This window comes from Sinohyriopsis cumingii, chromosome 6, assembly GCF_028554795.1.
Source record: "Sinohyriopsis cumingii isolate HCF-2022 chromosome 6, ASM2855479v2, whole genome shotgun sequence".
In the NCBI taxonomy this organism is placed as follows: Eukaryota; Metazoa; Mollusca; class Bivalvia; order Unionida; family Unionidae; genus Sinohyriopsis; species Sinohyriopsis cumingii.
Genome location: NC_142966.1, coordinates 80,831,102 through 80,848,387, shown reverse-complemented (window position 1 = coordinate 80,848,387; position 17,286 = coordinate 80,831,102). Strand labels below are relative to the sequence as shown.

Genomic DNA, 17,286 nt, shown 5'->3' with positions numbered 1-17,286 from the left:
ACATATTCCAGAGGAGACAGTTCGAGAAGTTGTCAGATCTGAAAGAAAGAAAAAAGTAAAGAAAAGAAGAAGCTTACCGGTATCATCTGGGGATGTTGCGGTCCCGCTCCAAGAGTCACTTGAACAATAAGGTATATACCTGAAAAATTAAGAAAAATTAAAAGCAAAGAAGTACCACATTTCTAGTCTCTCAGACTATGTGCCGAAAATTCTTATGTCACGAAAATCAATCAAAGCAGTATTTGCGACGTTAAGCATTGTATTACAAGAAATAAATCTGTTCATTTGTACGAAGTTCAAGAGAGAAGAAATATGAAAGAAGTGGTCCTGTGGTAAGTAAGTAAACTGTTCTAAAGGCATTTTGAGCGAAGTAAATTATTATTATTATTATTATTATTACTACTAATACTACTATTATTATTATTATTACTACTACTACTATTATTATTATTATTATTAGCATCAGTACTAACAAATATTTAGCAACAATTCATATTATTTAACATTTTTTGACCATCGGATTAAAATTCAAACGAATGATATAAAGTGCAAAAGTATAACAAAGTTTGCCTTGTGAGATCTGTAAAAATCCGAAGATATACTTCAACAGCCCAGGACATCTTCATCAAAGTCAAACATGGAAAATAGTCTGCTATAGTCAGGGCAATTGTATCAATTTTCTATACAACTTAGTTATATGTACCAATTTTGTGTTCATGTTCACCAAGTATTGTCTGTCGGGTATTTTATTCTAATTCATATGTTTGATTTTCAAACTGTCATAATGCTAGAGCAGTCTGCAATTTTCTAGTAGGAGAAGGCAAAATGTGCAGGAAAGTGATATGCTACTTACACCATATTGGAATGGAAATAGTAGGGGTTTTCCTCTGGGTTCCAGGAAAGAAGACCAGAACCTTTAAAAAAAAAATATTTAATTACTGAACACCTATTAGCTAAGTTAGTGTGTATTTATTATTCATTTCCTAAATCCCTATACCCCGGACCAAAGATGTGTTTGGAGGGGGAATTAAATGAAAGTATATCGTGCAGAGAAAATTGAAGTAAAAAAGACACACTACAGCGGCCGACCCGGTCTAGTATTACGGGGATTCGAGCCCGAACCCTTTGTGGCCACGAGTCTTACAAGCTAACGAACATCGTACGTATTGCAGAATATTAAGTTCCCTTCTCACTAACATATCAAATTTTAGTTTCGCACGCAGGTACTCACGCAGGGAATACTGTCACCAGCGTAGGCATCGTACTACAAGCACACAGGCGTGGGAGCCAAGCATGCACTAACGGAAGAAAAAACAGTCGGGCTGACTAGAAGTCATTGATTTTTCTGACTCCAGAAAGACCATATAACTAATAATGAATTTCGTGCATTTAATTTTCTGTGTGTAATATATATATCAAGAATAAAATCTGGGCTATTTTCAACAAAGCGTTTTTTCCACCAATAAAATCAAAAAGAGGGAGAATGAGGTTGTTAACAGCATGTTCCAAAGTAATACAGATAATTAATGATGTGAATTCGTGTAAATTGTCAAATGTCCAGAAATGGTCTGCATTCCAGTGCGGGAGAGGGGAGAGGTAATTATATGTTTCATTATAATATAAATATATGTACGTAAATATTTTATAAACTTTACATCATTTAGGCTTCTAAACTACGTAGGTTATGAAAAGAGTGAACCAAAGTTTGATCCTCAAAAAGTGTGTTCCTGTAAAAACCAAAGCTCTCTTTGATTTACATATTCATTTTTACGAAAACACACGGTTCCCGTCGAACAAAATAGCTATGAGAGCGAATGAAGACAAATAATTGTGATGACCTTAATGTATGCGTGTGGTGACAGTGCTGGTCTATAATGACTCCTGTGGAGTTAGTAATGTGTCTACAAAGTACAGTATGCATTCAGTGCTAAAAGGAAGTAAACCTCTACCCTTTCTCAACTGTCAACCTATACCATGTAGACTTGATTATAAAATGAGTTCAACTGCAAACTGCACAGACCCAGATCTGCCGTCGCATAATGCGCCGGCAGATCTGGGTTTGTTCAGTTTGTTAGGAGTAATCAGTAGAACAAACAAACAGACCATGATCTGCAGGCGCGTTATGCTACAGCGGATCAGGACATTTAATGTTTGCAGTTTGACTAGATCTATCACAGAGTATATACGGTAGATGATTATTCTGCACAGCACAAATGTCCTCATTGTAAACATTCACACAATTTTCACGAATCCAGCAAAAAACAAAGGATCGATCAATTTAATGCAATCCTTTGTTTAAACATCTATTTTCCTTTCCGTTGTTAAAATGTTATAAAAGTGCTCTGAAAAGAGACAGTAACTAGTATTCGAAGCAATACCGACAGTAAAACCTAATAAATCAACCAATAAAAATGTTTTAAAAAATGATGCACATAATTATTGTAATAACAAAAGTTATGTCTGAAGTTGAGAGGCGTGTATCACACAATCAAAATTTAACGCCACGGATGCGTTAGGTGATTTAAGCCAAATTAATACGTTTCGCATCGACGTCATAGTTGGTACAGTTGGTACGAGTACGATCATCTGCTCATCTTTAACTCTTTGATCCCCAGCTATTTCTGAACCCACAGTTCTTTGATGTCCAATCGAGATGAACTCAACCTTCTAATTATATAAACGCCTCTCCATTACACTCGTTTGACTGATATTTCTGACATAGGTCTTTTCAAACCAGCATATTAAGATAAGCCAAGGTTCGATTACTTTCCAAACACTTGTTCTGTCGTAACTCATAACCGATGAAACACAAACATAAGATTCGCCCAGTTATCATCAAATGTCTTGGAGGAAATAAACAAAAACTAAACTTGGTAAGTTATGGAGTCCGAGGAACATATATATTACGAAACGTGCGTATATCTTCAAAGGCAAAAGAGAAATGTCTCAGTTGGTGATTTGCGTAGACATTTATACCCTGCATTTGTTTCATGTATGTACCAGAAATCAGTGAGTGGATGTTTTTAAATAAGTATGTAGGTAAGCAGAGAGATAAGTATATAAGCAGGTAGGCCGGATTGTGTAAATATGTAGATGATAGGTTCTTAGTCTGTGTGCACGTATGTGTAATAATAATAATCATCATTATGATTGTTATTAGTTAACGAGATTAACTCGTTTGGTTATAATAGACGCACCTGTTACGTGGTCCCCCAACGTATTTACAGGTTCACATTATACTCAAATCATTTAATAACATGCACGTACTCAACACATTTCATACATAAGTGTGTTGCAGACTTGAAGCGACAAGTCTTAGACTGAACGGAATCACTAGACAATAGTGAGCTAACTAGGAAGTGCAAAGCCTGATGTTGCCAACATGGTGTTCTACCAAGAATCCTTTGGCCACTTCTAGTGTAAAAAGTCCCATCGACGGCCGTACAAGCAGCTGATAGAATGTTCAATACAAATCTGCGACGATGGATGGGAATACAAAAAAATCTTCAATAGTTTTACTGTACCGGACAACAAGCTTAAGGTACCTCTATCATCAGTAACAGAGGGGTTCAAGGTGACCAAAGACCTGGCATGTGATGACGTTGAAAGACGTCGCAGAGGAGAAGGTGTGAGAGGCAGCGGTGGAGGTACGGACAAGAAGAAAGTGGATGGCAGCAAAGGCAGCTGAAGAGACAGAATCCATGTGTGTGTGTGTGTGTGTGTGTGTGTGTGTGTGTGTGTACTTGGGTAATGTTATAAAGACAAGTAAAATGCAAAATAAGCCAACCCCAAAATAAGAGTCCCTCGAAGGAACTAGTGCTCTACTGAGCAAAAGGATTCCAAGAATTCAATACGAGACCGTATCTTTCTTTCCACAGTCTGATACTAATCATCGATAACAAGATTTACAAACTAGATGCTAGCTAGTATACTCAGACTGGAAGTCTGCTTCGCACTATGTTCATAGGTATCACTTAAAAACTTCTGGTTAAAACCCCATGTCATTATGATCAACCATTCAGCAGTGACAACAAGATTTATAAGACAGCCGTCGTGGCAGCCATACTGGACGCACGACAGGCACCATTTTCATTTAGGACCGACAAGGCATCATAAGAAGTATATGGGTGAAATCCCCATTTTGATGCAGGCATTCAAATGGAGTGGAGATACAATTTTCAAGATATTACTTTCCAGGAGTAGCAATAACATGAACTTCAAGATGGCTGCTGTTGCGGCCATATGGGATGTCATATCGACACCATTTTCTTTAGGACCAACTTGAGATAATACGAAACTTCACGTCAGTATCACCTTTTGTTCATGTAAAATCAAGATAACAACATTTTGTAAGATGGCTGCTATAGTGGCCACATTGTTTATCAGATCGGCACAATATTTTAGGGTAAAATAGACATTCTAAGAAGCTGTTTTTGAATGAGAACCGCACGATAATAACACCATTCGTTCTGAAGACTAGAGAAAGTAATATTTTCGAAATGGCTGTCATAGTTGCCCGATATTATGTCAAATCGACACCGTTTTTCATTTAGGACCAACGAGACGTCATAAAAAGTCTTTTAGTGAAAACTCAATGTTGATATGACCATCCATGTAGGATGATTAGTGATAAGTTTTCAAGATGGCCTCTGTGGTGGCCATATTTGGATGTCAGATCTGTGCCATTTATCTGAACCAACTAGACATCATAAAAAGACTTTTAGTGAAAACCTCTTGTTGATCTGACCATCCATTCGGGATGAGTAGCGATAACAAGATTTTCAAAATGCCGCTGTGGCGGCCATATTGGATGGCCAAGTAGCACCATATTCGTATGGAGCAAATTAGATCTTATGATGAATGTGAGTGTACATTCGTATGGCAATTCTCCAAGCAGTTTATGAGGAGTAGAACTAATTTTAAAAAATAACACTAAACAAAGCACCTTTTCATGGGGAATGGACGGATGACAGATGACAGACAAGAGACCATCACATAAGTACATCTGGACTGTGACCAGTGGAGATAAAACTTAAAACACATCCCAAGACAAGAAAAAGAATATTTTAATCCTTTTATTATTTCTGACTTAATGTGAGAGACTGTAAATTATTTATTCCACAGCACGTTGAAAAGATTTCGAAAAATTGCAAGAAATGTTTAGATCTTTTTCTGCATTGAATTATATCCTGCAAGTAATAGGTGACAAATAAATAATAAATAAATAAATAAAAATAAATAAATAAAAATAAATAAATACATGAAAATGACCTTTCTCTGCTTAATTACATTATGCATCAACATTTTATTTGGCAAAGGGCCGATGGGATTTTGGTTTGAAATAATTTATCTATAATCAAAATAAACACCAAACTAGAAATGTAGTTGTAGGAACATAACATCGTAATGTGTTAATACTGTCACATAAAAGTGTACAAATCGTGAAATATCTATTTGCTCCACTTTGATCTAGTTTGTGCTAGGGCAAGGAAAACATAAGTATTTATGAATGAAATGCTTTTAATTTCTCAAGGCTCTCTTATTACGTTTCAAAGCCGATGTTTTCTTTTGAAATTACAGGTGAAAAAGCACACGTGCCAATGTACACTTGTGACGACTGTCGCCCTAAGCAAAGCTTGTTTCATAGACAAAAGATGTGTTATATTGTCAATTCACACAACGTGAATAAAAAGAAGAAAACCCAACCTGCGTTCAATTCACAAAGCTGTAATACAGGTAGAAAATCTTGTGGTGGATACTGGAGAGAAATCTGTTGGTTTTTTATTTTATTTTTTAATTTTTTTTAATGAAATATCGTTCACGAAAGAGATTTCATTGAAGGGGTGTAAAAAAAAAATTTAGACGAGGAAAAATGGCTCAGTACAACAAAAATGTCGGGGTAATTAACACCAGAGAGTACGATGTGTATTCATTAGTAGCGGCCTTAGCAAGGTACGAAGGGTTCTAGGTGTGTCCGAAATTACTGTACATTTATTTTTACTAAATCTGCCTCTTAAATTAAACTTTTATCTGTTTTATGTTCTAAAAAGAATTGATTCTTTCAAAAATAAAAACTTTTTCTATGAATATTCAGTGAGAGAGAAATTATATTTTGGGGGCCCACTGTCATCATTTCGCACCGGTCCCCCACAGCCTAAAAATGCCGCTGGTATTTATCAATATGGTATGAACTGGTCGCCACCATTTTACACTACCAACAACACAGACATTATCAACAAATGCAACTGCCCCTCTAAGAACGACAAAAGTTGCAGCAGCAACAATTTTGCTACATTTATTGCAGCTGTTGCTATATGCTACTTCTGGTGACATAACTGATTGTATTACTAGATCTCCCTCCACGGGCTAGTATATTTAAAATAGGCCCGATGAGCTATCTTGCGTGTCGTATGACGGCTACATGTGAAGGCAAATATATCGGATGTGGAGTCCTTCCTCTGACGTCCATCAACTGAGGTCTTGCAAATTGTTAAAAAAAAAAAAAAAAAAAAAAAACCAAACAAACAAATCCGGTTCAGCCAGAACAATTCTGATTTGTACTTGAATGATTTTGCATTTCTTATCGCCTTAGATTTGTTTTGCAGGACTGGAGGTGGGTGGAGGGTAGTTGGAGGTTTGCAACATTTTTGTCTTTGCTGTTTTGTCGCATGTTTTGTTTTGGAGGGTTTTGTCTCATGGGCAAAATTATGGAATTTCCAGCGTTTTCCGATCACTCAGTGTTCATACGTTGCAACTAACTTCAAACAGGCGTGTATGTTTTGATGACGTAACTAGCGGTTGTTTGGTTGTGCCCCATACAAAGATCGACCCACACTCGATGAGGTGAATGACTGTCTTTATAGGTATATTCAGCGATTTATACAGACCCTTTAAGTAATAATAATTAACATCTCCATGAACGTGTTGAATGTTTTGAAGAGAAGAGCATAGATAATACTCTTCAAACATTATGAAGTGTGTAGTTATGTCTGTACTCGCTTATCAGTCGAGTCTAACTGCAAACAGCACAGATCCAGATATGCCGTCGCACAATGCGCAATGAGGTATGGGTCTGTACAGTTTCTTAGGAGTAATAAGTAGAACAAATAACACAGACCCTTATCTGCAGGTTCATTATGTTACGGTGGATCAGGATTTTTGTTGTTTACATTTTGACTGTACTTATACGTGAGTATTGACGGTATGTTCAAAATTATCTTATACTTAATGATGGCAGGTAAAGAAAAATCTTGACCTTTGACCTCTGCTGAATGATGGATAGCTACAAATACCCGGATGTGACAAAGCTATCCTTTTAAAGATCAATACGTACGTTCTAAATATGATGTTTATAATGAGAAACAAAAATGCACTATGAACATCAAAACAACTGTATGTACTCACGTACAAGTCCATTCCAGCTGCATAATGACCATAATATGCCGGCAAATCTGGGTCCGTGCAATTTATGAGTAATCAGTAGATCAAAAAGCATATACCCTGATCTGCAGGAGCAGTATCCTACAGCAGATTAGGGCCTTTGTCGTTTGCAGTTTGACAGAGATTCACCCAAAACGAATTCTACTGACGTGAACAGGCAAATAAATCCCAATACACAGATCTCATACCTTAGTTTTCGTTAATAATAAAATCTTCCTCTTTTCGAATTTTCGAACTAATTTGGACTAGATTCGGGTTAATATGGAAAAAAACGATTATCTGTATGGTATTTAGTGAACCATTTTGTAACTTGCTAGTGATGTTACTTAACCAACTTGTAACTTGCTAGTGATGTTACTTAACTAATTTGTAACTTGCTAGTGATGTTACTTAACCATTTTGTAACTTGCTAGTGATGTTACTTAACCAACTTGTAACTTGCTAGTGATGTTACTTAACTAATTTGTAACTTGCTAGTGATGTTACTTAACCATTTTGTAACTTGCTAGTGATGTTACTTAACCAACTTGTAACTTGCTAGTGATGTTACTTAACCAACTTGTAACTTGCTAGTGATGTTACTTAACCATTTTGTAACTTGCTAGTGGTGTTACTTACAGAGGCGGGGCAGCGGGAAAGGGTTTAATTAGATCTCATTGATTATACATAATAAAATCTTTTTATGTACGCCACATGGAATACCCTTTCCATTACGCAAGGAATGAGCTGCGAACATCATCAAAGCCTGACCGCATACCGTGCTCTATTAGCACTCACAGCGTGGGGCACACTCTCAAAGCCACAATCTACCATCCAAACCGATACCACAGTCTACCATCCAAACCGATATTCAAGTCGACTTAAATCTTATCCAAACTGAAACAGATCTGCCAAATGTTTGGTGTTCAAGTTGTGCCTTCCCTGTATCATTTAGATTCCAGATATATAAATTTGCACTGAAAGGAGCGGAAATGTGCAACTCGTTGAGATGCCCTGGACAAACACTTGTAATCAATTTAACAAGTTTGAAGGAGATACTTGATGTGTGTGTGTGTGTGATTTTGGATTTTTAACATAGCTTTAACAATTTTATCGATACGATGTCTGCAGTGTGACAGTTTATAGTGATGTCTAGCACTGTTGCATCATGCCGCAGTCATGTAGCATGATGTCCCACCCAGTCACATTGTCCTGACACCAAGCCGACCAGTCATAACACTAGCCTCTTCTTGCTGAGCGCCAAGCGAGGCAGGTGTTAGTACCATTTTAATAAATCTTTTTTTTATGACTCGACCGGGGATCGAACCCATGACCTCCCGCATTCGAGGCGGACGCTCTAACCAGTAGGCCACAGGAGCGGTCAGATACTTAGTTATACGGGGAATATTAAAGTATGGTGTCCAGGGCCACATAGAGCGAACACAGGCTCTTGGGTAAGAAACACCTGAGCCTCTCCTAGTTCTTGTTCAAACAAAAATTTTCTTTTATAAAATTAAAAAGTGTTGTTCTGATATATCCCCGGTTGCCCACCCCACCCCCCACCCCCTTGTGTCGGACCCACTGATATCGAATATGACTGAATCAATGAACTTTCTCGTTAAGTGTGTGGTTGTACTATATATCGCACATTAAAACAGCAAAACAGACAGACAGACACACTTCAATTCAAACTAGCTTTGGGACGACGTTTTATCTATCTGCAAATAAAGCCTAAAAGGTACAGGTTTAATAATGGTTCAAAATAGTGACTACGAGTGTGGGTATATGTTCTTCACATACTGAGATGGCACTTTCCATTCATGTGCAGCTAATTTGTCTACGTCAAGAGCAACTGTTTTATACTAATCTCAGGCAACTGATTTGCCCCAGTCATGGGCAAATTCTTGTCTTTATCAAAGGGCAAAAGACCTGTCCCAATCACTAGCAATAGACTTTCCTAATCACGGGCAACTGATTTGTTTCAATCGTAGGCTCCTTGTACAATTTGTTTTCTGGCTTCTCTGTTTTTTAATGTATGTAATACAAGATGTATGCATGAAATCAAAATCGCAATAATGGAAAAATAGGTATCATTAGAAAATGTCTTGATCACGTTGAACTTTATATACTTGGATTGCCCAAAACTTCACAAGTTCTGTGTTTTTCAAAACCGATAACTTCTATTTAGGCATTATGGGATTGCGAACTACAAGCAAGATTAACTTTTCTCCAAAACTGAAGAGTTTTATTACGTGCAACGAAGATTTGACAATGGAAGAACTCAAGTAAGCAACGGCAATTTTACGCTTTGCAAAAATACAAATTAACACACTTGTTTTTGGAAAGAATTATGCTTAGTTTGAAATTACTTCCAAGATATATATTAGATTGACTACAAAAATCAACAAAGTAATGGTGCCACGTGGTTGGAACTAATTTGTTGCTCTTAACATACATACATATTCTCAGATTTTGTCGGCGTAGAGATAATATCCAAATTTGGATAGTAAATCGCCTCATAGCATAGTCGCGTATTTAGCGGCTACGGTGCATTGTGATTGGCCACGGGTTCACGGTCGATAACACGTTGATGACGGCCGTTGAGCATGGTTAAATACACAATTGATGAAGAAGAAAAAAAGTCACTTAACATCCTGCTTTTGAATGCACGGCGTGAAGAAAATGCATTTTTTTCTCTCAATTATCTGCAAATAATTGTTATCTTAACTTTGCTTGTAAACAATGAAAACTTGGGTTTAGGTTCGAATCCCCAAAGGAAACGACAGAGGGCAGACAGAACTGAGACTCTTAATCGGAACGATGAGATAGATAGCAAGAGTGTTGTTTCCCCACAAATAATATGAAACCAGAATTGTAAGTTATCTATCATATAACGTTAAGTGAAGAATTTTAGCTTTGCCTTTACAAAATTCCCAACAAATAACAACAACAAAAAAGGTACAATATAAAAATAATTTCACTAGGCAAATTGAACGACTTACTTGCATTGTGAACACCCTCACGGGGAAAGATTTTATGTCTCAATACACTGGATAGATTTGTTATGGTATTAGCATCCTTAACTTGCTGGGCATATATATTATGGTATTAACATAATATTAACACCCTTAACTTGCTGGATAGATATATTATGGTATTAACATAGTATTAATATCTTTCACTTGCTGGATAGATATATTATGGTATTAACATAGTATTAATATCTTTCACTTGCTGGATAGATATATTATGGTATTAACATAGTATTAATATCTTTCACTTGCTGGATAGATATATTATGGTATTAACATCATTAATTTCATATATGAAAATAACTGTGTGGGTCAAATAGCCGTTAAATCGGAGATCTCGACTGAATTAGGATATATGACGGGTACTACTACGAAATATAAAATGTTTCTCGTTTTGAAGTTTGAACACAAAATGTCTAGCCCACTTAAGTAACTTGTTTATACGGAAATATCTTCAAACGTAAATCATCCTAGAAACTATTTGTGTAATACGTCACTTAATATTACAACCATCGAGAATATATATTTTTTTATACAGTGTTTACTCGATTTGACTGGAGACAAATGCAATAAATTACATTTCTAAAAATCAAATCCATTGATGGAGATATACTGGTTTAATTTTGGGGATGGCAACATGACACCATTGTCATCACGAACATGTTAGAGATAAAATGACACCACTTTCATCACAAATATGCTAAAGACATCACGATACTACTATCATCACGAACACGCTACAGACATGACACCACTATCATCACGAACACGTTACAGACAACATTATAAGAATAGGTGTCTGACATAGATATTGTTCTTTAATGTACCGGAACTGGAGAAATATATCAGATTTTTATTAACGGGGTGGGGAGAACGCTAACAAGAATGGTCTAAGCTTGATGCAAAGAAATAGTGAGAATAACTGTAAAATAAAAGTAAAACGGAAAAGAAACAAGAAATTACCTCTTTTGGTTTCTGGCCAGTGCTTGGATGTCATGAAAGTCTTCATGTGTTCATGGCGCCATCGAAGCTGACAGCTTACTTCATCAAAACAATACCACCCTCCTGAAATAATAATAATAATAATAAATACATGTTTAAGTATACCTAAAAGTATTTTAAATTGGTGTGCTAAGAAAATGAGGTAATTGACTGCTAACGTCACAAGCGTATACACTAATCTGTTTCAAGCGAACATCAAACAAATAGGTAAGCTTTACTAACAGTTTTCAAATTTCAAAAACAAGCGACTGACAAATGTGTCAAGGTATGCACATGTATAAAATCGTCTCCATGTTCCTTGATCACCCGTTGCTGCCTGTGCTGCTCTTAACTCGTTTTTCATGTATACACATAAACAATAGATGTCATCAATAACACAATGTAACAGTCTCCTAAACATCAAACGAAAGGGTCCTTTTTATCGATCGATGACTGTATTTGATGGAGTCACTTTGATTGGTTCTTTTAAAAAAAAGTGATTGATTAAGCACATTTTGGAAAAATCTCTGCACTTGCGGCTACGGGCGATTAAGGAGCGTAGCGGATTATCGCGTATGGTTTGCAACGATGCTGTAGAAAGACTATGTTATCAACCGATTTCTGAATATTTAAACATTGTCCACTTAAGAATGGTCGTGAAGAAGAATTACTTATTTGAACAGGTAATGGATCGACGATTAAAGACCATGGAAAATTATCGGTTCTGTTTTTATCGAAGAATGTTTATACCCAAAATTTCTCGTGAAAAAGGGCCATGGATTACCATTCTGAAGCATCAAGAACTAATACCCCCAGAGTGCTATAAAAATATGGGATTGTTTCGATGTTCTTTAGTTGTGGGGATACTAAATGCTGGATTGGCTCGCCACCCTTGAACCTCTAGAGCTGTAACTTGCTTGGTCAACAGTTTTGCGACCTCTCCTTAACATCTTACGTTCTCCTTGTATTCGATTGTGCTTACTTAATTGAAAATGCATGCAAAAGGGTCTTGGCTCTTAGATCAAAAGCCACAAAAGGTCCATAAGCGGATCGATTTCTTTTGATTTTATTTGTGTTTATGATCAGTATAATAGTCTTCATTCACTTGTTTGAAACTGATCTGGTTTAAGCCGGCACGCTCACCTTGTAAAAAGACAATCCACTTGGTACTTCCATATGACTTTCGCATGAAGTATCTACAAAGAGAAATCAAAAGAACATTAAAGAATGATTAAAGTATAAAACGCATTGGACTCAAAGTCCGTGGAAGAAAATAAACTGGTCTCTTTCCCACTCAATGTAATTGGTGTTTGTCAAAAATTCTTTTAATTACAGTAATGCAATACGGTATTTACAGGATCAAGAAAAGCCCAAAGGTCGGAGGGTAACATTCAAACGATATATCAAATACGACCCTAGCCGCTCTTTTTGAACCAAACTACCAATTTTCCTAACACATTAACGACTGTGATGAAAAGTGTTACGTTTCCCCCGGTCAGTTCCCTGCGGTTGATATATGTCATGCACCATTACATCACGCCAATAGGCCAATTTTTTAATGTGACAGAGAAAAAAATTGTTTACGTAGCTTCAGGCTGTGTACCTGACTGTCAGTGAATTAGCAACATGTATGTAAACTTTGTTTTTCAAAGTTTGCTGAAAGAAAACAAAAATATTTGCAGCACCTATGACCCAACCGTCGGAACAGAACATTTTTTAAATCATAGAAATCTTGAAGCAAAGCATTGTAGTGGCTAGCAAGCTTGTTTAGCATTGCAGTGGCTAGCAAACTTGTTTAACATTGCAGAGGCTAGCAAGCTTGTTTAACATTGCAGTGGGTAGCAATCTTATTTAACATTGCAGTGACTAGCAAACTTGTTCAACATTGCAGAGGCTAGCAAGCTTGTTTAACATTGCAGTGGGTAGCAATCTTATTTAACATTGCAGTGGCTAGCAAGCTTGTTTAACATTACAGTGGCTAGTAAGCTTGTCTAACATTGCAGTGGCTAGCGAACTTGTTTAATACTGCAGTGGCTAGCAAGCTTGTTTAACAATGCAGTGGCTAGCAAGGTTGTTTAACATTTCAGTGGCTAGAAACCTTGTTTAACACTGCAGTGGCTAGCAGGCTTGTTTAACACTGCAGTGGCTAGCAAGCTTGTTTAAAATTGCAGTGGCTAGCAAGTTCGTTTAACATTGCAGTGGCTATCAAGCTTGTTTAATAGTGCAGTGGCAATCAAGCTTGTTTAACAATGCAGTGGCTAGCAAGCTTGTTTAACATTGCAGAGGCTAGCAAGCTTGTTTAACTTTGCAGTGGCTAGCAAGCTTGTTTAACATTGCAGCGGCTAGCAAGCTTGTTTAACATTGCAGTGGCTAGCAAGCTTGTTTAACATTGCAGTGGCTATCAAGCTTGTTTAACATTGCAGTGGCTAGCAAACTTATTTAACATTGCAGTGGCTAGCAAGCTTGTTTAACAATGCAGTGGATAGCAAGCTTATTTAACATTGCAGAGGAAAGCAAGCTTGTTTAACAATGCAGTGGCTAGCAAACTTCTTTAACATTGCAGTGGCTAGCAAGCTTGTTTAACACTGCAGTGGCTATCAAGCTTGTTTACATTGCAGTGGCTAGCAAGCTTGTTTAATATTGCAGTGGCAAGCAAGCTTGTTTAACAATGCAGTGGCTAGCAAGCTTGTTTAACATTTCAGTTGCTAGAAACCTTGTTTAACATTGCAGAGGCAAGCAAGCTTATTTAACATTTCAGTGGCTAATAAGCTTGTTTAACAATGCAGTGGCTAGCAAACTTCTTTAACATTGCAGTGGCTAGCAATCTTGTTTAACATTGCAGTGGCTAGCAAGTTTGTTTAACATTGCAGTGGCTATCAAGTTTGTTTAACATTGCAGTGGCTAGCAAACTTGTTTATTGTTGCAGTGGCTAGCAAACTTGTTTATTATTGCAGTGGCTAGCAAGCTTGTTTAGCAATGCAGTGGCTAGCAACCTTGTTTAATATTTCAGTGCTAGAAACCTTTTTTAACATTGCAGTGGCACGCAAGCTTGTTTAACGTTGCAGAGGCTAGCAAGCTTGTTGAACATTGCAGTGGCTAGCAAGCTTGTTTAACACTGCAGTGGCTAGCAAGCTTGTTTAACAATGCAGTGGCTAGCAAGCTTCTTTCACATTTCAGTGGCTAGAAACCTTGTTTAACATTGCAGTGGCTGGCAAGCTTGTTTAACATTGCAGTGGCTATCAAGCTAGTTTAACATTACAGTGGCTAGCAAACTTGTTTAATATTGCAGTGGCTAGCAAGCTTGTTTAACAATGCAGTGGCTAGCAAGCTTGTTTAACATTGCAGAGGCTAGCAAGCTTGTTCAACACTGCAGTGGCTAGCAAGCGTGTTTACATTGCAATGGTTTTAACATTACAGTGGCTAGCAAGCTTGTTTAACATTGGAGAGGCTAGCAAGCTTGTTCAACACTGCAGTGGCTAGCAAGCTTGTTTAACATTGCAGTGGTTTTAACATTACAGTGACTAGCAAGCTTGTTTAACATTGCAGTGGTTAGCAAGATTGTCTAGCAAGCTTGTTTAACATTGCAGAGGCTAGCAAGCTTATCTAACACTGCAGTGGCTAGCAAGCTTGTTTAACAGTTCAGTGGCTATCAAGCTTGTTTAACATTGCAGTGGCTAGCAAGCTTGTTTAACATTGCAGTTGCTAGCAAGACGATCGTTAAGAAAAGCATCAACATTAAAACGTTTCTTCATCCTTGCTTACAGGCAACCTAACCTGATACACCCGCGTCATATAACGTGTATCGCGTGGAAACCTTAAAATTATGTTTGATAGATCAGAATATCTCGTAATCGTTTCCTTGTTGCTAAATGTATCTAGAATTCAGTCACATGTGTGGAATATAGATTTTTGTTCTCTAGGGGGGTAGAGTTTATAGGGCGAATATCGTTTGGCATAACATGACAAACAATAATTCTTGTCAGAAGAGTGTACTATTTGTTTTATAAATGCGTCGAACCACACATCGGGACAGCCTCAAAATCACCAAGATTCATATATTGTATTGGTGGAATTCACATGATATTCCAATTGCTCCGGTGGCCATGTGGTTAGAGCGTCCGCCTCGGATGAAGGAGGTCGTGGGTTCGCTCTCCGGCCGAGTCATACCAAATATTATAAAAATGGTACTAATAACTGCCTCGCTTGGCGTTCAGCATTAAGAAGTTAGCGTTAGGACTGGTTGGTCTGGTGTCAGGATAATGTGTCTGGGTGGGACATGATGCTACATGTCTGCGGCATGATGCCCCAGTGCTAGACATCACTATAAACTGCCACACTGCAGACATCGTAGCGATATAACTGAAAAAAATTGTTAAAGCTACGTTAAAAATCCAAATCACGCACACACAACAGACACATTATATTCCATGGAATTCTCCAACAGAGGAAAGTAATACAGTCAGTGTATCCCCTAGGGGTGCAGGACTGAGAGTCCAAAATCGCCTTGGTGTCAAAACTGGGGGTCAGACTGAGTTCAAAACAAACTTTGGTATCAAAACTGGGGTCAAATTAAAAATCTGGGGGTCTCTGAAGCGCAAATGAGGGTGAAGGGAAACACTGGATACAGTAAAGAGAAACTAATACTTTATTTACTCTTCTTATATTAAGGAGAATCAAAATTTATGTACCACTTGATTCAAATGTAGCCCAGGTGATTAAGTGGTTTGCTCACCTCGCTCACGACCAGAAGAATCCGGGAATGAAGCCTTCCCAGAGTCGGTCGTCGTAGTATGTTTGTGAGTAAGGCACTTTGCTCCTCTGCTTGATAAGTCTTAAATGTGTTAATGATCCCTTACACACGAAATATTTTGATTCTATGATCTGTATTTGAAAGCTTCAGATCCTGATCAACTGTGTAAGCATTCAAGATTTAGAGTCAGCCAATCATCTCATCGCGGAAATTCTCAGAACACTTGACCTGAACTATCATGGAATACATCCATATTAATAGGAGGCATTTAACCTATGAACTTAATGGAAGCTTTAACCTATATACCACAGTTGTTTTAGATGTTTGCGTTTGCTTATGACAATCTTAGCTCATGGATAGAAATATACATGTAGTCGAAATTATAAGGAAACTCGTTTTTTTTCTCCTACCAGCTAGCCATATTATTGCACTATTAGAATACTGTTTCATACTTCAGGTCAAACGTAAAATACGATGCAAAAACTAAAAAAAAATTTAAGCCAGTTGTTTTAAATAACGTCGTTAATACAGTTGTAATCATGGGAGACTGTTAATTCGAAGAATACCACACTGAGCTCCTAGAATGATTGATTTCACTTTTGTACCTTGACAAATGGCAGAGGAATATTGGAGTGTGTTGACGCTTATTTTGAAACGAACGTAAAAACCATTAAAAGTGGGGCAAGTAACATTTTGAGCCGACAATTGCAAAACGTTCCTGAATAATCCAGGATTATTTTATCATGTATATTTAAACCATAGGTAACACTCTTCAGACATTCATTCGGAATGTTTTATTTTTTTCCTGAGCCTTCTTAAATTCTTGGATTCTATGATACTTTACATTAAAACACGACAGTAGTTTAACACATTCAAGACAATGTCTCGAAGATATTCAAAGTCGTCACCTCGCATTCATTCAAAATTTCAAGTAGGAGATTGGAATATTACTTCAAAATATTACATCAAAATCAAACATTAAAAATGCCAACACAAAGTCTTGTAAATTTAGCATAGGTTTATAGGTGGAAAACAGCATTATTAACTAAAACAAAAATCACCCACAAATGGATATTTCATGCAAGGATCATCAATACTTTCACA

The 17,286-nt window shown here is 37.2% G+C and overlaps 1 protein-coding gene across 1 annotated transcript in view; it reads right to left on the bottom strand.

The window, feature by feature from the left end:
- Window positions 1-17,286, bottom strand: part of LOC149797315 (palmitoleoyl-protein carboxylesterase notum1'-like) — a 54,678-nt gene that overhangs the window by 15,800 nt on the left and 21,592 nt on the right. The window contains exons 2-5 of the mRNA XM_089962038.1: window positions 12,576-12,628; window positions 11,415-11,516; window positions 854-914; window positions 78-139 (exon numbers count right to left, since the gene is read on the bottom strand). Of these exons, the coding sequence (XP_089818164.1) occupies window positions 78-139; window positions 854-914; window positions 11,415-11,516; window positions 12,576-12,628 (278 nt within the window). The remainder of the gene's footprint in view (window positions 1-77; window positions 140-853; window positions 915-11,414; window positions 11,517-12,575; window positions 12,629-17,286) is intronic.